The sequence below is a fragment of the Falco rusticolus genome, chromosome 10 (genome assembly GCF_015220075.1).
Source record: "Falco rusticolus isolate bFalRus1 chromosome 10, bFalRus1.pri, whole genome shotgun sequence".
Lineage (NCBI taxonomy): Eukaryota > Metazoa > Chordata > Aves > Falconiformes > Falconidae > Falco > Falco rusticolus.
In genome coordinates this window covers 23,023,594-23,051,397 of record NC_051196.1, presented here as the reverse complement: position 1 = coordinate 23,051,397, position 27,804 = coordinate 23,023,594, and the positions used below count along the sequence as shown (strand labels likewise).

The 27,804-nt window shown below is 50.2% G+C and overlaps 1 protein-coding gene across 1 annotated transcript; it reads right to left on the bottom strand.

The window, feature by feature from the left end:
- Positions 1-9,315: 9,315 nt before the first annotated feature.
- Positions 9,316-22,881, bottom strand: OPRL1 (opioid related nociceptin receptor 1). Its single transcript, XM_037403031.1, has 4 exons — positions 22,514-22,881; positions 21,827-22,080; positions 12,461-12,816; positions 9,316-12,190 (listed from the first exon to the last, which is right to left on the bottom strand). The coding sequence occupies exons 2-4, from the start codon at positions 22,051-22,053 to the stop codon at positions 11,667-11,669; spliced, it is 1,107 nt and encodes a 368-aa protein (XP_037258928.1). The 5' UTR covers positions 22,054-22,080; positions 22,514-22,881; the 3' UTR covers positions 9,316-11,666.
- Between the last annotated feature and the right edge of the window lie 4,923 nt (positions 22,882-27,804).

Genomic DNA, 27,804 nt, shown 5'->3' with positions numbered 1-27,804 from the left:
CATTTTTTTATACCAATTGTAACAATTTGCTGTAAGGACCGACAGCTGAATCCCCAGCCTCAGCCAGAGAACAGATCACAGCAGCAGGTCCTTAATCCCATGATCTTAAACCCCCAGACTTAGTGCCCGTGAGGTTCCCTGGGCCGAGTTGCATGGTTGGTCTCTATTTCTCATTAGCTGCACCTTGCAACTATCAGCAAACACGAAGATTTTTCAAAACCTGCTCCTGACAGCATGTGTGTGTGTTGGCGTGTGCAGGTGAGTGGGGTGATGCTTAGCAAGACTCAGTCACAAGAGGAGGAAGAGGGAGGCACCTAGAGAAGAGATCAGCTCCACTTAGAAGGTGCTGATGGCTCTCAAGAGGTACCAAATGACCCGAAGAATTTGAAGAGGAGGAAGAGCTGGTAGATCAAGGACCGGGGGCCATAGGAGTGGTCGATTCTGGAAGAAAGGCTGGGTGCTGTGGTCCTGGTGGGTCCTTGATAGGGAAGGTGGCAGGTGCCAACAGCAGGTGATGGAGTGCAGAGGTGCTGCATGATCCCTTGGAGCAGCCCAGGCTCCAGGATCCCTTGGAGCAGCCCAGGCTCCAGGAACAGAGAGCAGAGTGCCAGGCACCCTGTGCCAGGGAACAGGGGCGGCCCGGCAGGTGGGCACCCGTGGCTTTACCATGATTGCCACCTGCTGGCCATGGGCTCCCCAGGCGGAAAAACCTCTCTGAGTGCAGAAAACTGGCTCAGATGATGCCACCTCACACACAAACCGGTTAGCTGCAACACCACTGTTCACTCCTGTTAGGTCTGCAGGAAGGGCAATATATTTTAATAAGTGGAAAACTTAATAGATTTCATTAGATGGAAAGGATCTTTTGAGTGTAAGTCACCCAGTTTCAGACCTGACAGTCATTGTTGGAGATTTTCCCATTTGAATCAAATGTCACGATTGTCACAGAATCAGAGGTTGGAGGCACCTCCGGAGACCACCCAGTCCAGCCACGTAGAGCAGACCTCCCAGGACCATGTCCACTTGTGTTTGAATGTCTCCAAGGCTGGAGGTGTCACAGCTCCTCTGAGCAGCCTGTTCCAGTACGTTGCCACTCTCACTGAAAAAGTTTTTTTCCTGTGTTTAAATGGAATCTCCCATATTTCTGTTTGTGCCCCCTTTGCTGCCACTGGACACCACTGAAAAGAGTCTGCACCCTCTTCTCTGCCCCCTCCATCAGGCATTTACAGACACTGCTTACATCCCCCTGAGCCTTCTCTCCCAGAGAACAGCCCCGTCCCTCAGCATCCCCTCCTACGACAGCATCCTACTGCATCTGTGCTTTTCTCTATTTGGAATGCTTAAGACGGGAGCATCGGCTCCTCTTTGCTCTTGTGGGGTGCAAGGCTGCAAGGAGGAGGGGGCTTGCACTGGCCGAGGTCTCCGCCGGTGCTTCGGGGGGGTTCTGGCTCTATGGGTGCATGGGGCTGGCCGGTGTGCGGGCCGGCAGTGGCCGGTGGGGCCGTGTGTTTCAGCCTGGCAGCACTAAGGGGCACTCTCTGCTTTCAGCTCAGCATCTCCTGCAGCACCGCTCAGGCTGGTACCCTGCTGCCGCAGGGAAGCTGGCAGGCTCGGGCTGTCAGACCCTCTGAGAGCGGCACCTGAGGCCAGGCTGCTGCGGCTGTTTCTGGGGGAGCATAAACCACCTCTGAGGAGACACTTGCCCACTCGTTGCACAAGTTCACCCCAGGGAAAACCTGCACACCGGCTCATTCGTTTGAATTTCATCAGGCTGCTGGGGCTGGCTTGCTGTGGATCACACCAGCCCACGTCAGCCACATATTGAAGGCTGGATGTGGAGTAATAAATCCCCCAACAACTCAACAAATAAATCCCCTTCTAAACCAAGCATCCCTTCCCAGGTCTGCAGGGTCGCAGGAGGCTGAATTAGGGACTTGTACCGCTCCCTCCTGTCCTAACCCCCTTCCCAGCTGGCCATGCATTGAGCGCAGAAGCCAGCTAAGCTACAAAGCCAGGGAATTTCCTTCCAGGGTAGTCTGGGATGTCTCAATGAGTGCAAAGGTGCCAGGTGAGCTGGCAGCTCCCTGGTTACAGCAGGAGCAGAAGGCTTGCTGCTGGCTCCTGCCCACTGCAGCAGCACGGGGAACCACAGGCTCCTGCCTGCCTCTGCTCCAGGAGGGACATCACCGTCCCCACTCCGGCTGGGCCTGCGAGGACATGCAGCCCTAGAGGACTTTTTACAAGGACATGTAGCTATAGCACAAGAGAGAATGGCTTTAAGCTGAAAGACAGTAGATTTCAATCAGATACGAGGAAGAAATTCTTCCCTGTGAGGGCGGCGAGGCGCTGGCACAGGCTGCCCAGAGCAGCTGGGGGTGCCCCGTCCCTGGCAGCGTTCAGGGTCAGGCTGGACGGGGCTGGGGGCAACCTGGGCTGGTGGGAGGGGTCCCTGCCCATGGCAGGGGGGTTGCAACTAGATGGTCTTTAAGGTCCCTTCCAGCCCAAACCTCACTATGATTCTGCTCCATCATCCCTGGGAGAGGTATAAGAAGCTGTTTTCCACCCCAGAAAGAGGAATTAGGGCTCACCTAGGACTCATATTCCCACGGCAGGCTTTAAATGCAGGCATCTGAGATAAGAGGCGGGGGTCGGAAATTACTATTCCTTTTTAAGTCTTCATGCTGCAGCAAGTAATAATGGCTGTTTCAATCAATTGTCCTCATCCGAGCTGTGCTGCAGTTTGTTCCCCCACGAAGCCGTAATCCCCTGGTACTTACACAGTCTCACACTGTCTCTTACTGCTGGTCACGACTTTGGGTGAGAAAAGAAATAATACGGCACTGAGGGATGAAGGCCCAGCACTCAGAAGCATCTTTAGATGGGAAAAAAATGAAAAGACAGAATAAAAATGGATGAGAAAAACTTGGAACGTAGAGGATATGAAGCAGAAGGGTTTCTAGAGGATACTGTTAAAAGCAATCCCAGGGAGAGAATTTGTCCCTTTTCTGTACAGCCTGACTTATCTGTAGCACTCGCCTTGTCACCTGCGGGATGCCGAGAGCCCCTGGTGTCATCTCGATTAGGGATGATCGGTGCTAATGTGCCAGTGATGCTCATGCTGCAAAGCCGAGGAAGCGGTGGCCTCTGTCTTTACTGCTACCTCTGGGAGAAGCCAGCCCCATTTGGTGCCCTCAGGGGGTCTCAGCACCTCAAGGTTTGACATTCCCACCTGCTGCTGGAGAGAGGGGGACTCCCCAGGCTGGGGTACCTTTCACAGTGAGTCAGGAGGTCGTCTGAGGACCTTCTGTGGGACGTGGGGACACGGCACTGGCAGCTCCCTGTCCCATGTCTGGGGCAGACCGTGTTGGGTCTTACCCCACCTGCAACACCACTGCAGCCGAGGCTGTGCCTGGAGCCAGTTTTGGGGTGATAAACTCTTGGTTTGGGGCAGCTCTGAGGCCTCCAAAGGAGCTCTGCACTTGCTGTCACCGTGGAGTGACAGGACACCAGGCACCTGCTGAAAAAAATGTATCTTTCCAAAGAAACCCCTCTGGAAAAGCCACATGCCATGTTGCCACACTTCTCTGCCCCCACCTCCCTTTTGCTGGGAGGGAGTAAGAGGAGTTAAAGTTAATTTAAAGGCAAATACCATGAATAGTGACAGTAAATATTGCCAAGAGCTTCACGTTGGCATTTGTGTTTGGTAAGTGAAAATGCAGAGGGAAAGATCAAAGCTGTCTGAATAGCTTTTAATTACAAGCCTCAATTGCTCTGTTTTCTCTCAGAAAAGTATTACAATTATCTAACAAAGCTCTTCGAGTAGAATTAGACACTAGCCCAAAGCTTCAAGGGCTGTTCAGTGGCTATTTTCCCTTTTTTAAAAAAAATAATATTTGATGTCTAGATAAAAAACAGGCACTCCCATAAGTGCCTACAGCCAAGTCTGGTGCTCACTGGATGAACTGGGAGAGGCTGGAAAGCTTTCCCTGGGAGGAGGGGAGCAGCCCGGGCTGCACTGAAGGCTCTGCTATAGCCCCCCACTCGCTGGACAGGGCTGGGGGCTCTGGGTGCCTGGGGAATTCCCAGCAAGGGGAAAATGAACTAGAGTTTGGAAGTAAGACATCTGTCAGCGAGGAATTTTGCCCATTTTCAGTTTTCATGAGATGCAATTTCTTTCTCTGTCTTTCACCAAGACTTCTGTGCACCTCCATCATCTCCTTTGCTCCGCCGCTTCCCCTGCGCCGCTCACGCCTGAAGAATAAGACACAGTGGGAGTTTCCAAGGTCCAAACCATACACTGTACAAACCTCAATAAGGCAGCTGAATAAGGAAAGCAGAGAAATAAGGATTCAGTTTCATAAACTTAACCCTCAAATGAGATCAGAGGCTGGTAATTAATAAAGTCAGATTTCAACGCAATGAAAAACCTCCCCTGAGATTCAGCCTGCTGCTGCCTGGGACTGATGGAAATGCTGCAGAGGTAATTACATTGCTCTCAGCCCTGTGATGGAGACAGCGGGCTCCTCCGTGCCCTGGGTCACTCCCGGCTGAGCTCCTTCCTTCCAAGCTGACCAGAAGCTGGGTAGATGAGACTGAGGCACTTTTCCAGCCAGGCACATCCAAACTAAACCTCAGTGCAGATGCCAAAGCAAACTGCAGGGAGAGCAGCCCTGGTCGGCTTTCCATACCCACCTCTCAGCCGCCGCAGGAGTGCCGGGAGCAAGGATAAACACCAGCACCAGAGACTGGGCTCATTTTCTGCTCTTTTAGGCTTAATCCCAGAAGACAAGTAATTATGTTCAGGAATTTTCTCTGTGGTTAAGCAAAGCAAAAGCAGCGCAAAGCTGAGATGAGGGAAAGTCCAAAATATATGAACAAATGACCTGGGCACGTGGAGAAGTTGCTATTAATGCGTAACATTGAATAAACATTAAATAGCCAAATCACAACACAGGATTCATTTCTGGCAGAGGAAATCAAACCGAAAAGCCATTAATCTTGATTTCATAATGACTACATAGCTTGTGTTCTTATTCCCCCTCACTGAATGAATCAGCATGGCCTGAGCTTTTTGACGCACTCACTGTACATGGCAGGCTGACAACACCCAGAGAAATCGATGTTGATAGAATGGACAGAGCCGGTTCAGACTTTGCCTGGTCTCCTCTCTGTGCCCAGGAGAATGGTGATCTGGTGCAACCAAAAACCAGACTGTGGGAAGATGTTAATTCTGTCAGTGGTTTCCTTAAAAAAACCCCAACCAACCCCAAATTTCCTGCTTAGTTTCTTGCAGATTCATCCTTCATTACGAGGAAAATCTGCTGTTTGGCAGGGCTGGTGCTGCTCAGCTCTTGGCTCAGCCCATCCTGCCTGGCTGCAGGCCCACAGGGAAGAGGTGGATGCTCTCCCTGACCACTGCAGGCAGGCAGGACTCCATCTGCACAGGAGCTACATCCCCACGCAGCAATGACATACACTGAAGGATAAACACCTTTTGCTGCAAGGCTGGGCTGGTTCCATAGGTTACAAGCCCTCCCGGTAATAGCTGCCTGCACGGGCTCTGTGGGTAGGATTTCCCACCCAGCACCTATATAACTGCAAAAGGCACAAGGATCTGAGAGCAAAGCAGGAGTAAGAGGCAAGGACACATGTAACACCACACTATACGGACCCACAAATGAGCCAACCTACTCGTTACTCAGGAAGATCCCAAGTGATGCCACATGCCAGCACGGAGCAGTGGGGTTTGCTCCTGGGGGCTCTTCCAGCAGCTTAACCACAGGAGGATCAAATTCCCAAGAATCTGAACATGAGAGATGTTCTCCAGAGGGGTGAAGGTGATGCCAGCTGGTGTTGGATATTACTGTGCACCTTCTACCCCAGGGAGCATTCAGCGAGTGTTTGGGTTGCCAAAGCAGAGACCTGGTGTGCAGGAGGAGGCAGCAGATGGGGAAAAGGTCTGTTGGTGTCCCCTAGCGCTGCAGAGAGCCGGCATCAGAGGTCAAATGGAAAAACCTGAACCTTCTAATAATGGGATGATTATTACAGCTGCTTTTAGTACTACCATAGTAGTTCAGTTTGTGCAGTCATTTATCTTCAACAAACATTGGATTCTTTTGTTTTCTGGTTTCTGAAATTTTAAGCAGATTGTAAGTGCAACCCTGAGGGCTAGAAACATCCTACTTAAACTGAGATCATCCCATAACATCGGACTCCTTTACTGCAGCCAGCTGGGATTTCACTGCATTAAGGGGGGGAGAGAGAGCAAAGTCAGTTTACGTGGTTGATTAGCACCGTCGTTGCCGAGATACATAACCATGTTGCTCTATTTATTGATTATTTCATTCTGTCATGCAATTTATCCAGGCCTCAGTGTACCAAAAAAAAGGAACAAAGGGAGTTCATGAGCGGTGGGGCTTTTTGACCGTAAGTGCGCCCACCCCACCAATAGCAGTCCCTTTGCTGGGAAAAATCCTAAAATTACTTCTTTCAAAATGAGTTATGACCTTAACACATCTGTTATCACGTGTTTTGAGCAAAGGCGGCATGTAGTCCCAATGTGAACGGGCAAGAAGGCAGATGCACGCAGCCGCTGTGGGCTGCTCAAAATAGATGGGTGTCAGCCCAGCCATGACAAGGAGGGGCTACAGATCCTGTAACGACACATCCCCATCCCCAAAAAACCTTTCTGCCAAACACCCATTAGCATCACAGAGCATATGCTCTACTTTCTCATAGTCCACCTTTGTTGCTCACACAAGACCCTGACACTTGGGTTATGGGCTGATGCTGACGCCTCAGGACCACCTTCTATTCTCTTGTCCTTCTTCCAGCCTCAGCACCTCACAAGCCTTTTTCACCACAGGGATTGAGGCAGCTTTCTTTCCTGCAGCAGTGGCTGCCAGGTTTCTACCCTCTATCCCTCCTGTCTCGGCTCCGTGGCTCTCCTCAGCACAGGGGAAGGCCAGGGAGTAAAAACTGGCCCTTCAGACAGCCCAGGGCAGGGCTTGGGAGCCGAGGAACAGGGATGCGAATCACCAGCTGATTCTGCAAAGTCACAGCCAGGAAGCTCTGCCGACACCGCGCTTCATGTGGAAACAGCATGAAGCCATGAATGCACAATCAGGGCTACAGCTCGGGATCTGTCCAGAGGAGGTTCTCTCTGTTGAAGGAAGGAGAAATTTGCTTATGCATAAGTATCCACAAAAATAGCTGAAGGAAAGCACAGGGAAATGAGTGGGAAAGCAAACTGGAGGTTTTATGGCAGAGCCTGCTCTGCTGCCAGTCTAAGGATCCCTCTTCTGAGCAGCCAGGAAAGGCTGCACCAGCACCAGCAGCTTCTGGAGCTCCTTCTCATTTAACATAGAGGCTGTAACTATGGGGAGCCCCCACCTTCCCTATAGAGCACTGCAGGGTGAGAGGCATCCCTCTCCAAGCACACATTGTCCCACCCGGCAATAATATCCCAAAGTACTCAGGCAGTCATCAGAGCCCAGTTACAGCTCTTTAAGGAGTTAACAAATCAAAAAAACCCCAAAAAAATCAAAAACCAAAAACCAAAAAAAGGACAGGGCGGGGAGGGGGGAAGGACATATTTGCATTCTAGCTGCTCACAAAAACACCTTGGAAAAATAGATGTGGAAACTGCTCAGCATCAGATAGTGGCCTCAGCAGGGCAAGTCCCGAGCTGCAGGGCAATGAGCACCGCGTGGGGCAAGTGCAGCTTTTGCCTTTCTGCAGTGGGGTTCCTTCCACCTGCTAGAGCTGGCGTCAGCGCTGGGCGCCAGGCTCAGTGCAGGGCAGAGGCAATTAGAGTGGGTTTTCTTGTTGGTTTTTTTGGAGGTGGGCTTTTTTTTTTTTGTTTGTTTGGGGTTTTTTATGTTCCTATGAGCGGCAGGCATGAGGAGGGTGGTTTCAACTGAATACTCACCCAAACCAACTAACCTCAGTCTGCCCTGTAGCACAGTGAGAGGATAACTCAGAACCTCCCTGGGTAAGTTCTTCCCATGGCATAAAACCATCCAAACTTCAGTGAGGGTGTAAGTTCTGCACCTTATTTCTGATTGTAGAAACCGTGATTTGTGTTGGGGGCAAGGTGTTGGCAGAACAGCCTGGGCAGGGGGAGAGGAAGGGAGATGCGGCACTGGCAGAGCCAAGCATCCCTCCAACGCTCAGCCTGCCCAGAGGTGCCAGTGCTGTGAGCCACGATGCTCCTCGGGGAGAGCTCAGCCCCTGGCTCATCCTTTCCTCGGCCTTTCCAGCAGTTTTCTCCAGCCAGCAGCAGCAGGGAGAACACTTGGTACATTAATAAATCCCATAATACTGAATAAAGCACTTTGGTTTATGGCTTTGTTATAGGAATTCACCCCTGGATACTTATAATTAACTGAACTAGAAAAGAAATAAAGATTTCCATTTTTTTCTCACTGATTTTCTTTCTCTTTTTTTTTTCTTTAAAAAAAGCAGAAAATCACCACTGCTAGTAAAAATCTTCTCCTGATCTTTACCTGCCTGGGTAGGAATATTGTTCTCTGTGCAGAGAGAAGGTGCTTTCCTTATAGTACATTTCACTGGCTAATCCATCTTTCCTGGCTACACAGTGTGGCTTTGGCTTTATTTTCAGAGCAGTTCTGTAATTCATGGCTCTCCAGGATGACGCCCAACCCCGTAACCCCTGGGAGGTGTTGGGAAGGCATGTGGGAACACCTCGTTTTCATCCTGCATCAAGTTTCACCCCCAGCAGCAGGCAGCTGCCGGCACCGAGCCCCGGGCACTGGGGAGGCTGGCACAGCGCAGGCAGCTCGTCCTCAGCCCCAACCACCGGTTTTCCAGCATTTTCACATCTTCCCTTCCCTGGCTGCCTGCAAAGTCGCCCATATAACCAAAGCTCCCACTGACCACAATAGAGGTTGGATGCTTCGATGTTACTGCACGTGCTCAGCAGCGGGTTTAGCTGGAAAACAGTGCCGCTGCTGAGACACCCTGTCACCCTTGCAGATAAGTCTTTCAGACTCCACATCATTCAAAGTCCAGGGGGGGTTATTTTCCTTTATTAAAGCACACAAGTAGCCACCTAGGAAATTGTCATGTACACTGCAGTAATTGTAAAATCATACCAACACAACCGTTTCAGAAGAGAATTAAAGAGCCTGCGCTTCAACTGGCCAGCCGATCGCAAGCCTTTAACTCCATAGGCACAGCACAATAAAGCTTTTGCTTTCAGGTTTTTGTTGCTTTTCTTATAACAAACTCCACTGAGCATTGAACAGAATGCCTAAACACATTCACTGCAAGGGCCACAGAATTACCCAAAAGCTGAGTAAACACACATTTATTGAGTACTTGATTATGTAAGATCGTTGCAGCATAGTCATTATAACAAAATCCTTATTTAAAAAATGCCAAACACCGGTATATTTTTTTCAGAGGACATGAATCTATTTAAAAACCCAACCAAGAACTACAAAGGGAGGTGGCTGGTCCTTAGCCCACCACTAACAAACACTCTCCTGCTCCCTAATGGCACTGCAGGAAGAGCCCAGCAGCTGGTTCCCAGCTTCATGCTCAACCATACCCACCACGGGTACATACAACAGCCCATGGGCTGCAAAGACTCAAGGTTGCTCAATGACCAAAGCTGTTATTGTGTCCACAAACACAACAGCCCACCAAACTCATTGTTTCAAGGGCACGGATGCAGCATGCCAGCAGTGCAGTTCTTGGGGAGTTTTTCTTAGCATGCTTGGGGGTTGTGTGAGATTTCCTGGTGAGTGCTTGGGGACAAACATCCATTGCAAAGTGCTTAAAGTGCCGAGATTTCCTCTTCCTCTTCTGTTATTCAGGGGAAACGTAATGGCAAAGTTTGCTCTGGTATCCCTCCAGATTCCCAAGCAAATGCCAATCAGCATAAAAATGCCCCCAGCTTGAGCAGTTTACAAGGGATCTGGGTCCTAGATGCAGGACACTGGAATTGCACCTATATTTTAAGCCCAACCATAAGGGAAACACTCTACATAGAAATATAACATTGAATTCTTTTTTACAGCATATATAAAGAACATGACACCATTAAAATATTGGCAAATCAATACATTAAAAATACAGATTTTCATAGACCAGAGCACAAGAAATATATGCACACGGAATCTGTACAGTCCGGACGACGCTGCCAGTTCTCGCATCGGAGTTGCCCTCCCATCCCCAGACGGAGGTGGCCGCCTTGCTCCCCCACCAGCACCACTGGCCACCACCGCCCCAATTCCCCGGGGCTGTTGTGGTACAGGGAGAATACCAGTCTGCTGTCCCCGCCAGCACGGAGGGCACTCCGTGGTTAAACTCCTCGGGAATGCTTTTGTTATCAAATGAAATGGCAGGGCATTTCATTTTCCACAGAGCTCTGGCCTACTGGGAGAGGAAAATCAATCTATGGTTGGCAGGAGGGGTGGTACCCCAGCAGCATTTCCCCAGTGCTCTTGGCATCATGGATCCCATTCCATTAAAAAGAAAAAAAAAAAAAAAAAACAAAAAACTGGGAAAAAAAAACAATCAACAAAACAACAGAAAATGCCTTTTGTGATGTTTGCACTGTTTATCTCGTGTGGAGCAGATGGGACTGTTTCAGGCTGCCCTTCCTACCAGAAATGTCCGTGTCTTCTGGAGGAGCTGCTGTTCTCCAGAACAGTTTTCCCCTATACATAAATACAAGTATATATAGGCCACTTCATTTCCTTCCTCCTCTCACCGAGGAAGATCCCCAAGGCATGCTTGGCAAGATGAAATCCTACAGTATAGCTATACCTATAGCACTATAGAGATGTGTATATAGAGACACATTCTGTCCATTATTACAATGGAAATACAAGGTTAAAAAGAAAAGCAATAGCAGCATGTAAACAAGGATAGGTGTTCCTTTCGTCCATCTTTTCCACTTCCTCTTCTGAGCTACATTCATCAGTTTTGACAGTCCCTTCCCACCCCCCTGCTCCCCCCGCAAGGCGGAGGGGTTTACCACAGACCCCGTCTGCAGGAGCCAACGTTGTCCTCCCCAGGCTCCCAACCATGGGGCAGTTTGGATTTCCTTTTCCACCAGCTCCCTCCTCATCCTCCCCGCATCCTTCCTTTCGTGATGACTCATCCTGGAGATGATCTGGATTTTTGTCTGATGGCTGCTGCCCACTTTGGCTTCAGCAGAGTCTAATTTCAGAGCGATGCCACAGGAATAAAACCTGCATGCGAGTGCCTGGTGAGCCACATGAGCTGTTAGCATCTTAAACAACTCAGGGAGGAAAAAATAAATAGAATAATTTGCATTTTCTCTGTCTCCCAGCAGCAAAACTGTAAGTCCCAGGAGCAGTGCCTGTTTTAAACCCTTAACTCCCGAATTCTCAGTAACGTTGCAAACCACCAGGGTTTCGCAGGAATCAAAGGGCTGATTTCAAACACGTTCCTTAGGACAGGTTGCACTGGAATTAAAAATGCATCAAATGGGCTCACTTTTTTTGCATGCTCTTGCAGTATCCAGTTTTCCCAACCCCCAAAATTGTTTCCTCAGTTTCTCACCTCTCAGTTTTAAGGTCCTGCTAAAGGGCCGTTATCTGAGTTAGCTCTGACGTGGGGGTGGTTGGACTCTGCTGGGCGACAGCCACCATGGGAATTTCCATGCCTAGTCAGGCCGGATTGTTAGTCCCCTCCGAGTTCTTGCAAGCATAGGCCACATCCTTGGCGATGCTGCACATCCTGTTGGACATCTGGAGCTCGGTCCTGAAGGCAGTAGGGAAGCAGAACTTCTTGAAGCACGCCTTGAAGTTCTCATCTAAGAAGGCATAGAGCACAGGGTTCAGGCTGCTGTTGGCATACCCCAGCGCAGTGCAGAAGCAGGAGATGGCCAGCTCAAGCTCGCTTTCTGCCTTGGCACCCAAGCACTGGACCAGCACAAAAATCTGGATGGGAGTCCAGCAAATGATGAAGACTGCCACCACCACCAGGACCATTCGGGTGATGCGCCTCAGGTTTCGGTCCTTCTCCTTGGAGCCCGAGAGGACACGGACATTCTTGAGTCGTCTGATCATGAGACTGTAGCAAATGGTGATGATCAACACGGGGATCATAAAGGAGAAGAGAAAGACACAGATGCCAAACACTGGATCCCAGTAATCCACGGGTGAAGGGAGTTTAATTAGGCAATCAATTTCTGCAAGTAAAAAAATAAAATGCAAAGGAAGATCAGCAAACCTGTATCGAGAAGAAAAGCAGGTGCACATTCAGTTTAGTTCAGGCATGATTAATACTGGAAAAGCAGTAGCAGTGATGGAGAGAGGCACGGGCAGAAAGGGAAGAGCTGGCTTTACAGCAGAGAGCTCACCACATTGATGACACTGGTACCCCCATCCAATGGCTTCCCAAGCCCATGGACTCTCCTGGCCGCCACCACCTCCCACCCGTTGGATTCATTTTTACTGACCATTGTTTTCATTCTCTGCAGATCCCATCACCATCGCTGGGATGCCAAAAACAGAAGCCAGCGCCCAGATGCAGACATTCACCACCTTGGCCTTGTGGGGAGTGCGGATGTCTAGTGCTTTGATAGGGTGGCAGATAGCAATGTAGCGGTCCACACTCATCATCGTCAGGGTGAAGGTGCTTGTGAACATGTTGTAGTAGTCTATGGAGATGGCAACCTTGCAGAGGACATTGCCAAAGGGCCAGAAGCCCAGGAACGTGTCTGTACCCTGGAAGGGTAAGGTCATCAGACACAAGGTATCAGCCAGAGCAAGGTTAAAGATGTAAATGTTGGTTGCTGTCTTCATCTTGGTGAATCTGAAACGTAGGAACGAGCAATGGTTAGAGCTCCACCTGACCGTGATGGGTGAGACATTGTAGTCTACTGCAGAGGGCATTCTGCCACCTCAGGAAGGAGATGCTGCATTTTTCTTACATAACAAGATCGAACACCATCCTTTCCTCTCTACCTCCCATGTGCTTATCAACACACAGCTCAGCCCAGCTCCTGCAACAACACACATGGTGCCTTCACCATCAGTTTCACGGGCAGGAGAAGCTTATGCCCTTAGACTGCAAGTGAGGACCGTGAAAGCCTGACGCTGCCAACTCAGACCGTGCTGTTTTAAAAATGACTTCGGGAAGGCCAATCTAGGATTCCATGGCATAGAGCTGCATTATTATAAATATTGCTGAGAGTTTCACCCAGTAAGCTGATTCGAAAGGCATCAGATGGTCCAGGGGTCAGCTGGTTCACCATTTTACGCTGGCTCATAACCAAAGACTGTGGCTAATGTGAGCTACCAAAGCAGAATGGCAAGATGGCCAGTGGCAGCTAAAAACGGGTGAGGAATGGGCTTTGTATCAGAAATCAAAATATCACAATGCATCTTTTTAAAGAAAAGGGTAGTTTGCAGATAAAGTCAAACTTTACTTACCCTTCACTGCAAAGGAGTTTTGCCATTTCTACATTACTTTATCGCATGGACTGACTGCCCGAAAGGAAGGTTCACCTTGCTCTAACGGTACTCATCTCCTTTTTACACATGGGAAATGATGCAAAGAAAGATGTGATCACTGACCCAAGGATACACGCAGAGTCTGCAGAAATGAAACCCAGTGGTGACCCTGTGACTGAGTCTAACATTTCAGCCCCAGGATGTTCCTCTCATGGGTAAAATAAGAGCTCAAATAGTATAATTCTAAAACTGCAGCTCATCTATCATTTATGATCCTAACGGCCTTTGCAGAAATGTTGCCAGAAATGGCAGACAATGATGTGTGTTATTAACAGAGGGCAAGTCCATCTGAGGGTAGCAAACCCATAAACTACTGTGCTACTTTCAGCTTAATGTGTTAGAATATTATGAGGTCTTATTTGACCTAAAAAGCTCTTTTTGTCAAACTGATTCAGAACAGCAGACCCACGACTGCACTCCTCAATGCAGCACCCTCCCCTGATGATCCGAGCTTCAGCTCCTGATAGATGATCTCAGTGCTTGGAGGAACATTGTCACTGCCACGCTCTGAACTCTTTTGACACACATGGTGACATAGCCAGCTTGGCAAGAATGATAGCCAGGAGATCTACAACCCAGAATATAAAGTCAATTGGTTTTGCCCCTCTTAGAGCTCTAAGTTGTGCTTGTAGTAGAAGTCAGATGTTTGAAAGTGGCTTCAGAAAGCCAGAACAACCCACCCTACATTTGACCCTGAGAGCCAAAGGAAGCTTTTGGAGGTGAATGTTGATGGAGACACTTGAGGTCCCCACATCAGCCTGAGTCAGGCTCCTCCTGGCCCAGAAATCACAGCAGCCAGGCAAGACAGTGGGTTCTTAGAAAGTCAGCCCAGGTCAGATAAACTACATAAATAAAAGCAGTAGAAGAAAAATACCAGTGTCTTTCCTATTGTGCAGGGATGAACAAGCAAAACACATTGCAGATCCAACACAACCAGGCAGCTGCCAGGGCTTTCTGGCTTTGGGACCTTCTAAGCAGAACTAGGCAACCCCCAGACTCCAGTGCTGTGAACCCCAGAGCAGCAGCACCTCAGGATGAGCGAGTTTTGCTTTTTTGTTTGAATTCTTGCACTTGGCATAGATGAGGCAATGCACACAGGGGGCATGAGATGGGTCTGTGAACGTGTTCAGACACTTCCTCCTTTAGGTCAGCAGAGGAGAAATTAAAATTAAGAAATGAAATCACTGTTCTTTATCAGCCCACACAACAATAAGTATTGTCATCTCACGCTTCAGGAAATTATTCAGTCACCTAAGACTGTTAGCAAAGGTCTCCTGAGAGCTGTAGTCTTCCTCTGCAAACCACAGACCTGGCTTGCTCAAGCTTCCCAAAGTTCAAGTTTGTTCCAGTCCACCCTTCCAGGAGGACTGGACTCAGAGGCAATTCATCAACATGCCTCTAACCCCGACTGATTTACTGATGTTATAACTTGAGGGAATAACAAGTGCATTTTTGAACAGCGATGAGCAACTTTACTGGGAAACAGAAATAAATTAAAGGTTGGATGGTTTTTTAGTGACTAGTGGGAGAAACAAGTAGCAATGCACCCACCTCTGCCACCCATCCAGCATCCACAGGGGACAACGTTGCCTCCATGCACGCACCTGCGTCCCCAGCACAGCGAGATGCTTGGGGCATCTCAGTTAACTCTGAGCTTTGGGCGTGCAGACTGCAAACCTTCAGCTCCCTCCTGCACCCCTCCACCCCAGGAGACATCCCTGGACCCTCTCCTCCAAGATGCTTCTCAGCAAGATCTCAAAGTCCAGGTACAATTGCTCAGCCTGGCCCTGCCAAATCTGCTGTCCCTCGATGCACCGATCCCTCTCTGCGGCCTCTTTCCTCACCACCCCCCTGAGATGGGGGACCCACCCCATCACTCCCTCCGATGCAGGGCTTACCTCCTGCAACCCACCCCCAAGTGGATTTTAAAGTTGATTTTTGTGCTCTTGAAAGGTGGGGAAACTAATTTACACCCAATTCATTACTTCTAGCTCCACTTTTTCTGCATACTGAGAGCTAAAGTCATTATCCCCACCAACCAATGTTCCCAAACATTTCCAGAATGTTCCGTACAAACCAAAATCAATTAATCACTTCTCTGTGGATTAACCTCTTTTTCTTGTCCTCTGGGAACTGAGAGTGTTCTCTTTCTTAACCTGCACAAAAGAGAGAAATTAAACTCTCAGGCTTTAGGAGGCACCTCAGGTCCCCCCCCACGGCACAGCTCCGATGCCGATAAGCCTCCATGGAGGACATCAGCTTCCCGCTGAGCCACTTTCTCGTGCTCGGTCACGGAGGCAATTTCCTAATGGAGCATCTCCCACAGGGCAGTTCTCAGCTCTCCAGCCAGCTCCACCTTTGTCACGAAAGTAATTGCTTTGCTCTGCTCTCTGGCTGCCGAAGCCTAAGAGGAAAAACGTCTGGATATCAGCCCAGCACCGTTTCCCCCTCCTTTTTGCTAAGCAGACCTCAAGCAGCGTTACCTGGAATGAAGCTGCGCTTCAGCAAGGGGAACCTGCAGTTTGGGAGAGGAGGAGATGGGCAGGGAACAGCTCATCCACATACTGGGCTTTGAGGTCCTGTTTTTCACCAGGATGGATTCTGTCCCTGGCTGAGCAAACCTGTTGCTTTAGCAGCACCCCCCTTCCCACCCCGCCACGGCGAGGCTGCAGGGCAGCAAGCAGCTCCGATGCCCCAGGGCTAAGGGCCAGCGGGCTGCAGCAAACCTACAGCCTGAAATGGGGCTGTAGGCACCAAGGTAGAGGGACCAAAGCAAAGCCTTCAGCCCTGGGGAACTATGAGTACGATCTCCAGGAGCTCTCTGCCTCTTAATTTTGATATTCATAGCTCCAGCTAATTGGGATGCAGACAGTGCTGTTCACCTTGAGCAGCTCCCTCCGTCCTCGCCTCATGCCCTGGCATCCATGACCGCCTTTGCCGCTGTCCCTGGACACACACAGGGAAGCAAAACAGCAGAAAAGGCTCAGGGGGATTTTTGCTGAGCTGCTCCCACCCTCTGAGAGTGGAAATCAGTGCTGGTTCACCGGCACCTCTGCTCACAACCTGCTCTTGGCCCACAGGTTGTATGAAGCTGATATACAATCAGCAGGTACCCACCGGGATGTGTGCCCCCCCCCCCAACATACACCCACACAGTGCTCTCCCCATTCCTGCAGCTCTGATCACCCTCTCAGAGCCCTCCCCCCCCCCCCCCCCCCGAAATTTCTACCCATTCAGGATGGTTTATTCTTGACAGTTCAACAGGACATTTAAAAAAAAAAAAAAAAAAAAAAAAAGAGACAGACTCAGAGAAGAACAAATTTAAATCACTTGGGATTATGAGGCCAGGCGCTACAGCAACACCAGCACATAAAAGCCTATTAATTACCTGGCAGAATGGTGACTGACTAGCAGGGGTTAAGGAGCGTGCCGCCAGCCAGGGCAAGCACTGACACTGTGGGACAGATTATTTTCTCGCCCTTTCAGTCCCACTGTTGAGTCGAGGTGACAGCTATGAAAAACGAGCCCTGCTCACCCTCCCTTCTCCTGCTGCTCTCTGGGGACCAGTGTGGATGGGGACATTGCATGGCCCTGATTGCTGCCACACCAAAGGCAGAGGGTGGGTGGGTGCTGCTGCAAAAGCCTCCGCAACGCACCCAGGGGCTCGCAGGGATGCTCACACATCCCTGAGCAGGTGCCTGGCTACCAGGAATGGTGCTTTGGTCTGAGGGCATTCGTCAGCATCCTCCCTGCAGCAAAATGCTCTCACCCCTGTTCATGTGCCAGCTCTGCCTCTGCTGAACTGCTCATGTCCTAAAAGCTGCTGGGAATTGCCCAGTCCCTGAAAATAAAAATCAAAATCACTGGGTACAGACTCCCACATTAAACACCACAGAATTACAGCTGCACATGGGTAATTAACTCCCTTTCACTCGCCCAACTAAGGCCAGGGGGAAGCAAGAGCCCTCCAGCACACACTGGAGCTGCAGGACCTGTTTCCACGGGAGCCAGGCACAGCTACCATGAGCCGTGTGGCTGAGCCCAGCTCACTGGGGCTTGCAGGGGATACCCCCCTTGCTCACCTTGCCATCCTCCCCCAGCTCCGATCGCTCTGCACGGCACAAAGCCCTTGGCATAGGTTTCACTTCTCTACAAATTGCAACAATTACCTTTTTTCTGGCCAAAAAAATCCTAAAAGAGATGAATCTGGAAAGAGCTGAGGTTTCAGATGGCCCCGCTGGTGTCCACTGGATCCACGCCACATTAAACACTCACTTGATTTTAGCTCTGAGCCACATAGCTGGTCAAGGCTCTTCACTTAGAAAGCTTTCTATTAAGAAATCAGTATCTCTGCAATGTCATAATTAACTTCATTTTCCCCATCTCATCACAGCCAGCTGCCCTCACCCCTGTTCTCAGGGACTGATGCAGTTTTCAAGCACAGTAACAGCTGGCACAGCCATACCCAGGCAGCCACCCTGTGCAGGCACCTCCTCACCACATCCCTTCTCCTAAAGCTTCACCTGGAAGCCGAAAATGGAAGGGCAGGGGCCTAACAGCACTAATCTACTTGGAGATGCTTAAAAAAGCGTTCTTCAGTAGGGAGAGCCAAGCATTTCCAGATCTTGCTGGGCTCCCAACAAAGAGCTGCCATGGCTAAGAGAAGTGCCCAAGAAACAAGGCATCATTCCCGTGTGGGGCTGATCCAGGTGAGCAGAGCCAACACTGAGGGAGGGAGGGAGTCCTCCAGAGCATCAGGGCTGAGCATTGCAGCAGCATGATGGAGCTGGGGACAACAGGGGACCCCCTGGACCCAAAGCTGCACGTTGCCCTGGTCCCTTCCCTGGCACACCAGTGGCTGGTGGAAGCTGGGGGGTCTCTGTCACACCCCATGCAGCAACACCTGGGTCAGCATCACCTACGGTCCCATGCGTCAGCCACCCCCAGGGCCATTGCAAGTACAATATATCCACCTTCCCCTTTGCTTTTCTTCCTAAAAACAAAGCTCTTGGGCAACTGGCCTTGCAGAATTCGGTTAATGGAGAAGAGGGACCTCTGCAGCCCTGTTCCCCGACTCTCCCCCCAAACCCTCTCTGCCTCGTGCTGTTCAGCTCCTTGTTTCGCATTCATTAACAAGCGGTACAGGAAATATATGCAGAAGAGAGCAAGCAGCAGAAGGAGGGAGGGGAGGCGTTATCTCCACTGGCAAGGAACTCCACAATGAGCAAGCAGAACAAAGCCGCAGACAAGGCAGGTTTCCACAATAGGCCCTTCACTGTCCAGGAAATAGCGTTCCTGACGAGAGCCCTTCCCGGTTTTATCCAATTAGTGCTGCTCTGCACTAGAAGGGGATGGACAGTCACATGATGACTGTCTCTGTAAATTAATCATTCCAAATGTTAAATCGTTCCAAATATGATAGAGATATAGGCTGGGTTCTACAACAGAGGGGGGAAACCTAGAGGAGGCTTTGAATTTGTATTTTTGTGTGAAATACCAGGAGATTTTAAACTTTTCCCTGGGTGCTGTAAAACACACAAAAAAACCAGCCTTCCTGATGCCTCCAATTTCCTCGAGTGCTGATATTAGAGTCTGCATTTCCCAACTCCCCCAAAAACAGGAAACAATTACTGCCTACATGACTATACCATTCTTTTTTTGGAAGATACACCATTTCCTTACACAACTCAGGTTGTGTAAGATGCTGAAGTCTTGTTATCCCCAGTGAAACGTAAGTATGGAAAGAAAAAAAGAAACCAAACACTATAACAAGCTTTTGTAGGGTGCACCATATCTACAGATGACGGGGTGCAGCACAGTGGATCTGCCAACCTTTTCCCATTAATGCAAGAGACATACCATAAAGAGTCCCAAAACCCCATGTTGACTTACCAGCAGACAACTTTCAACCTACTTAAAAAAGATGTTGTTTAAGGCATAAAGACCAGAAGCACCAATGCTCCAGTCTGGGGAGAAAGACCTGTGCTTGAGAAGTCACCAACATCGTCCTCGCGTGACCACTCATTTGGCAGCTCTGCATGAACCTGCCTGCATGGCCAGGGTCAAGGGTGTGAGGTGCTGAGTCCAGTTTATCACCACATCTGCTCCTGACCACAGACAGGGCAAGGAGAGGAAAATCCTGGGCAGAGATAACAAAAAGCTGTAGTTACTCACCAAACCAAGAAGGGTCATGTCCTTGGGTACAACTCAGTGTTGAGCTCCCAGAAAACACTGATGGGGAGAACGAGGGGGAAAGAGCAGCTCCTTCTACACGTGCTCTAGCTCAGGTAGAACTTCCCCAGCACATATTATTCAAGGGGCCCCTCTGGGCTCACATATAAGATTTTATGAAAACACAGAGGTGAATCCCCAAACTCGATTTAAATTCTCTTGGCTTTTTTGTACATACGAGGGTTTCTGGATAAAGGGGAAATGGAAGAAATGGAAAAGACCTGGGGGAGATGGGGGTGAAAACTGAAGACAGGTGTCAATTGCTTAAAACCAGAGGACACAGGAAAAGTTACATTCCAGGAGAAACTCCAGTGCCAAATCCCACTTTCTTTTCTTGCATTCCATTTATCCAACTGGAAGGTATCAAAGCCAAAAAGGAGCAGAACAGAACCCACCATTTTAAAAGCACGGCCCTGCACAGGCACAGCACATGTCCAGCCTGCCAGGGATGCTGGTTTGGGACATGCCTACCCTTGGTGATACACCAGCCACAGCCCTGGGCAGGGTTCTGCTGGCCACATCCTACCAGGCATTTGCAGACAGGGGGAAGATTTCTGCCAAGGCTTCTCCTCCTTACATGCATCTATGGTTCATGCATGGGGCACGGAGTCCCTTCCCCTGCATGCACACTGGCTGGCATTCCCAGGGAGCTGCATCATCACTGTGGGACAAGGACTTCTCACTCGCAGAGCCTCACTACTCATTACACTTACATGCACCCACAAACACCATGCCTACTCGAATGATTGCTACTACACTGAACAGAAACACGAGCTCGCTCTCCAAACGTGGCACTGGTGCACTACAAGCCTCCTCTCTGTCTCCAGACTCCCCAGGGCTAACGTGATCCCTTCTCCCTGCCATAAACTCCTCGGCAGTAAGAGCACGAACAGGCGGCCTGATGAACAATCATGTCACTTTGCCCTTGTGGCAGAGATTTAACTGCTGTTCACCGACTTGTGATACCAAAGACTTAATGTTGCAGCATCTTCCCCAGCCAAGTTGTGTATATTCAAGGCAAAGACGCTTTGGAAGCAGCAGGGCTCCTGGCAGGAGCGAGACTTAATCCCATCGGTGTCTGAATATCTGCTAAGCATTTTCATCCTCTGTTGGAGGTGAAAACAAATTCAATGTCTTTTCTGTGCTGGCAGCATCCACCTGCACCAGAAATCTGCTCTGAGACGTGTATAAAATGGAAGCTCACTCCTTAACATACAGAGTACACAGATCAGAAGGGGGATGCTGGCATTTGAGATGGAATCACAGCCTAATTTATTCTGTACTTAATGGGGGGGACAGGGTATCTGATTCCAGGAAACAGCAGGGTTTGAACCACAACAAAAACCAGACAGGGCCACGTAAAATGCCAGCAGCATGCAGGAGGGCTGGATGGTGCTGCTGGAGTGGTGCATGCTCTGTCCCCCTGCAAAGGTCCCCCCACTCTGACTTCAGCACGAGGAGCCAGAGAAGTTGCCCTCAGCTCCGCAGCATCCCGTCACATCTTATTTACGTCTGTAGCCTGCGAAGAGCTGCAGGAGTTACATTTGTGATTCTTCCCCGTAAAAGTCAGGCTGAGCCTCCCAGCAGGCTCTTTCCCTTGCAACTAGTCAGCTCTGGAAAGCGCCAGCTCCCAGATGGAGCAGCACCTGCAGACACAGCTGGGGTGCTGGACACAGCGCAGGAGGGAGAGGTCCCATTAAAGATGCAGCACCCTGGCAGCAGGATGCTCCCGGCACATGACCCTCCCCAGGGCCACCCAGCTTCCTGCCCAGCGCTTCCCAAGAAAGCCCCAATTTTGGAGCAGAATCTGATCGCTCTGTTCCATTCTCTGGGTTAAACTTTAGGAGGCACCAGAGGGCAGCTGAAAGCTGGTGGGAACCTTCATCACAGCCTAGGAAGGGGGAAAAAAAACCCAGATAAAACCAAAACAATAAAACGAATACCTCTAAAGCTCATCGCAGTCCCTAGGGAAGCGCCTGGCTGCTTCACCCGCAGCAGGGATATTTAGCGGGGGGGCAGCGTGCCCCACTCACAGCCCCCCCTCCGAGCCACCCTGGGACGCTGCCTGCATGTCCTACCTGACGATCACATACATGACGGAGCAGTTGCCCACCAGCCCCACAATGCACACAATGGAGTAGACAACCACGATGGTGATCTTGATGCTGAGCGGCAGGAAGCTGTCCCCCGTGCCGTTGTTGAACCAGTTACTGGGGAGAAAGCTCAGGTTCAGCATGGAGGAGTCATTCAGCAGCTTTCTCAGGTCAGGGTCTTCCAAAATATGGGCAGGGAAGAGCGGGTCCATCCTGAAGCACCAGCCTGTGCCAAGGACCTGGGGCACCAAAGAGACAGGTTTAAGATCTGCTGATCAAATAGGTGGTGTGGGACCGCAGCAAGGCACGTGCACGAGAAACGCTGGGGGAGAAGGATGATTTATTGCCAGGGAGAGCACAGCCTCCCCCCCAGACATCCCCCAAGAGCATTTCGATGGGATGCAGCCCCGAGAGCTTGGTGCATCCCGAGCAGTGGGTGACCTCACGCCTGTCGCCACCCCACTGCACACCGCCAGCCCCTCCAGCGCCGGGGCTCCCACCCGCCTCTCCAAGCCCAGACCCCCCCAGATATCCTCCAAAACCCGCCGCAGCCTCCCACCAGGGCTGGGGGCTCGTCCTGCCGCTGGAGCAGACCCCCTCCCCGTGGCCCCTACCCAGGTAAAACGGCAGGAAAAGCCCAAAGTTGGGAAAAATCCCCCGCTGGTTGCTTACCTGCGGCGGGGGTCTCCCCTCTGGCAAGGGTCCTGCCCCGCGGCCGGGCACCCCGGGCCGGGGGGGTGGGGGTGGGGGGACGGGCAAAGCCGGGCTGCGGGCACGGCCGGGGGCTCCGGTCCGGCGGCGGCCGGTGGAGCGGGGCGGGGGGCTGCTCCGCACGAGCAGGGATGCTGCCAGCGCGGGGGGCTGCACCTCGGAGCCCACGTTTTTAACGAAAAGGGAGGGATGGGGGAGAGGGAGGGAAGGAGGGAGGGAGGGAGGGAGGGAGGACGGCGGCTGGGCAGAGCCAGCCCCGGCTGCCTGGCTTCTCCCACTGCGTAATTGAAAAGCCGGGGGTGGGGGGAGAAGAAGGAGGAGGAAAAAAAATTAAATAAATAACCAAACGGAAAGCGAGCCCACGGGCAGCGCCCCCCCCCCCCCAACTCCGCCCGCCCCCCAACCCCGCGGCCCTCCCCGTCCCACTCCCGGAGCGGGGAGGGGGCTCACACCGCCCCAGCCCTGCCGCAGCCCCCCAGCCTACCTGGGGTGGGCTCCCACTGCTGGGGAGCAGGGATGGAGCGGGGCACTGGGAAGCAAATTCCTCCCTCCCCTGCAATTGTGCAACCTGAACGCCGTGCTAGCGCAGGAGCGGCAGGATGGGGGATTTGACCTAGAAACTGGCAAAAATACAAGGAGTACTGAGAACTAGGGGGAGAAAATTGTTATTATTTCATATTCTTGTAGTGGCATTCGCTAAAGGTCATTCTTGTAATCCAAGACATCCTGCACTTTGGATCACAGCAGCACATTTATCTCTGGAAGCTGCAGTGGAAAATTCATTACCTTCGGGTGGGGTGATGCACGCAGAGCCCACGGGTCCCTGACATTCCCAATCCCACCATGGGACATCGACTCTGAGAAACTCAGTGCCCAAGAGCTGCAGAGCGCGTCACCCCCAAACAGGGTGCAAAGAGGTTTTGGGGGTCCGTACCCAGTTTGATCCCAGATCAGGAGCACGTTGGCTGCCAAGAGCCACAGCCTCATGGTCCGGTGCCCCCGGCCGCCTATGGCACCTCCCTGAAGATGCCATTTCCCAGCAGTTTGTGTTGGGGACATCAGCAGCCACACACAGAGGTCAGATCCAATTGGGGGCACATTGCTGTTGCCCAGGAGGTGGAAAAACAGAAAGTGAGCTCTCAGGCAGCAAATACTCCTTCTCCAGAGCCCACAGAGAGCCCACCACAGCTTGGGCCCAGCAGACACACTCAGGGCTAGCCCTTCCTGCTCCAGCTCTGCTTAGATGGATGACAGGGATATTTAGCACAGAAGCTGCACCTTCTTTACAAGGAATGTAATGGCATGGTATGGTAATGCATGGTAATTTTCCTGAATGCTTCCATGAGCACAGGTCTCAGCTCTAACAGGGAACAAGAAAAAAAAAAAAAAAAAAAAAGAGCATGACCCAGAGGTGCTTGAAGAAAGTGGTGTGGGTTTTTTTTTTTTTTTGGACAGTCCATCAACGAGAGAGTGTGAAATAAATACTAGACTAGACATTACTTTAATTGTTAATGCATTGATTTTCAAAGGCTGAAGGAAGGACAGCAGTTAATCAGCATGAGACCGTCTGGCTGGACAGCCCAGGAGTCTACAGAAGAGTGTTTGCAAATTCAGCTTTGCTCCTCTCTGCTGGCTCCCACCCCAATAAATGCACTTAGCCCTTCACATACACATTTTATGTTAATTCAGTGCAGCAAATACAGCATGTTCACCTATTTATCTTGTTGCAGTGCTTGTTTTGACTTGACACAGCCCAGTGTTTTGGACTGCTGTGAAAGGGGATCAGGATTGGCACGTTGAGCTACTGACAGCCAAGGCATGTTCTGTCCTAGGACAAAAACTGTTCCAAACACTTTCTTCCCCCATCCATCTAGCATCTTCACACTGTTCAGCCCTGTCCTCTTGCACAGGAAAAAGCCCAGGATGTTCATGCTGCCCCTTCAGTCCCAGTCCTGCTGTTTGACATCATTTCCCAGCAATCCTAATTCAACCATGAAGAGATCTGTCCTTCCAGAACATCTTATGGTATGTCATCTTCTGCTCTCCTCAGGACCCCTGGGGTGAAAGGAGGACAGCCAGCCATCTCAAGGGCAGGAGACTTGCCAGATTTCTTCCTCAGAAGTTTTCCCTCTGCCCATTGGGGTCTATGCACCAAGGCTGAGAAGGAAAGCCACCAAAATTTTATCTGCGTGACCCAAAAGGACTTCTCAGCCTTTTCCCTGGGGAAAAAAAAAACAAACAACAAACAACAAAAAAACCCAACAAAAAATCCAACAAAAAACACATACCAAAACACCACAGCTCGGCTCTTCTGCTTGAAGGTTTCTATGCAGACAGCAAGGTAAAAGCCAAAAAAAGAACAAGCCAAAACATGCAACCATTCTTCCAGGTGATGATTGTCCAGAAAAGCACACGTGAAGGCAGCAGGTGACACACCAATAGATGCTGGATTTACAAGAAAATGCCCAGAGCATCAACATGCAAACCAAAAACATATTCGTGGTGCAAATATCCTTTTTTTCAATGCCATTTTCCATTCAGTATCCACAAAACAAGATTCAAACCAAAAACATACCAAAGTTTTCAATGAATTGGGTAACTACTTAGAATATCTATTAAAAAAATTAAAACTTGTCTGAAGATGAGCTTTGTGCTTATTTGGAGTTTGCAAATTTTCAGAGGCTTATATTAGACAAAACCACAGCTGGAGCCCAAACAGGCTTGTTCTCCTCCCAGTTAGTGGATATACGTTGCCAGAGGCAGGACCCTGGGCTCTCCCCACATACCTATAGCACATTTATCTCCAGACTCCTGGAGCACCAGTACAGTCTATCCAGCTGTGGATGAACACACCTCATCTATTTCAAGCTAATCTAGTTCAAGCGTCAAAAATTACATCTACAGCTATTTCAAACAGGTTAACTTCACAGACACTGTTCCTAAATGTGGAGAATTTTTGCTGCTTTTGCAGAAAACAGCCCACAGCCACCTGCACTTCATAATAGGAACAGCCCACAGGGTTTTTTGCCTTTCAGGAGGTGAAGATGTCTGCATGTCAGAACTGTTTTGCCACCTTTAGCACAGTTTTCCAATCTGTTTAATCAAGGCCATCATGAGCAGAGAATTAATTTTGCAAGACGTGAAATCATTTCTTATGCAGGGAACAAGTGTCTGGGCTGGAGAAGAGAGGGAGGAAGGCTGGGGGGGATGTGGAATGTGCTGGAAAGGCTGGAAAGCAAAGGTTCAAAAATGCAGCCACCACTCCTGGGATGATGGGCACCTGCCAACCACATGCCAAAGGCTAATTAGCTAAATTTGTACCGCAGCCACTGGCAGCGGGCAATATTTGTTCTTTGGATATTAACGATCACACATTAATTTAGCAACCAAGAACAGGCATACAGCCTCATTTCTCTCACCGTTGTCCACACCATAAACACCAAGAATATCTCTGGTTAATGCAGACATCCTCTGTCCATCAAAACCAATGGTGCTGGCAGTGCATTATCACTGGTGAACCTCTTCATTCAGGTATCCTAGCTCAAGCTGTTCAGTAGGAGGAGAAACAGATATGACATGCAGGTAGATTCATTATTTGCTGTTAAAACATTTATGCAAAAAAGCACAAAAGGTCTTGTACCCCGATCAGCGTCACGCTTTTCAATAGTCAGCTGTTGGCAGCTCAACACTACCCACCCCCACCCCCCACCCCCAATTCACTCCTCCAGCAAGAACTGCACCCTTGGAGCATTCCCTCTGGTTCCCCATTCCACCCTCCGTCTGGTTTGGTTACGCATCCATACCAGTGAAGGAAAGCCCAGCAGTGGCTCGGGCTAGCCATGGCTACCCCAAGGCCAGTGTTACCAACAAGCACTGGGAGGTCCTTGAGCATTGCTGCTCTCTTCACTGGGTCAGGGCTGAGATGGGACACTGTCTGCAGCTGAGCAGGCAGAGCAGCACCAGATATGCTGCATCTTCCGGCAAACCATTAAACACCAGCCAGAGCAAGTATTGGGTTGGGTTGGAGGTGGGGGGAAGGAAGGAAAACTGCATTACAGGTACAGAAGTCACAGCAAGAGCTCTTTGCCAGAGCTGGAAAACCTGCAAAACAGACATGGAAAATGATGTCTAGGATGGTCAAGCCATGGAAGAGCATAGAGAAGTCACTGCTCAGCCCTGCACCAGCACCAGAAGAAAGGACAAGAGATGCTGGGTTCAGTGTATGAACACTGACTGCTTTACATGGTATCACAGACCTGTGGCCAGAGAAAGTGGCAGGAAGGAATAAATTAAAAGTCATAGCAAAATGAAAAAAAAAATTGTCTTCTGAGCCCCAAAACCCACTTCCCCAGAGCCCTCTCTGCAGGGGCGTTCAGTGGTACTTCAGAGCAGTAACAAATCCTGTTCTTTCCATGATGTTATAAATATGTAACAACACAAGGCGAGATAGATTCCAGAAGTGGATTATCTGGCCTCCATTGCCGACAGACTGGTTCAAAGAATGAGAAATAACATCTCTTAAGAAGGGGGACATTGGCTTCTTCAATATTTGCAATAATACATATTCATTGTAGCTCCTGTAGCTGCTCTATCAGACTCCTTTTAGAGATGGCAGAAGTCTCCACAGACCCTTTTTTGCAGTGCTGAGCACCAGAACAAAGAAAGAAAAATGGAATAACTGTTCACAGGAGCAAACAGGGGCCTGGAACAAACACACTCTGGGGGAAAAAAAAGATTCCTGCCAACTTCAGCTTGCATTGGGACTCTACTTAAAACCCAGACCCACCAAAGGGAGTGGGGTTAGCAGGATGTCACAGGCCACGTCCCCACCTCTTTCAAAGTCCCCGTTTCCCTTCCATCATCATTGAACTTCTCAGGAAGAGCACATTAGAGACGGCAGGGTGATGGTGAGGGTCCAGTCCATATCACAGGTGACTGATCCCAGTACAACCCACCGGCTTGTCGAGCTAGCCATAAATATAAGCCCAGACACTTCCCACAGCCTTTAGCACAAGACAGCAGAGAAAGGCAGCGGAGCTCATCCATCCCCACATCCCTGAAAGGCAGCTCCACCTGCCTGCTCTTGATGCTTGTTGTGCCAGAGCCGAGGGGTCAGCACCTGCTTCCCTGTATCCTGAAACCCCAGCATCACTGCTGGCTGGGTACCTCCCTGCCAATTCCTGGGGCTTCAAGCAAGGAACTGATCCATAGAAACAGGCATATTAGACAATGAAACAATTTCCTGCAAGAGA

Coding starts and splice junctions, on each gene's coding strand:
- OPRL1 (XM_037403031.1), bottom strand. CDS start 22,053: ATGGACCCGCTCTTCCCTGCCCATATTTTGGAAGACCCTGACCTGAGA. Junction 12,817..21,826: donor GTCATGTATGTGATCGTCAG/GTAGGACATGCA, acceptor CCTACGTTTCAG/ATTCACCAAGATGAAGACAG. Junction 12,191..12,460: donor TGCAGAGAATGAAAACAATG/GTCAGTAAAAAT, acceptor TTTTACTTGCAG/AAATTGATTGCCTAATTAAA.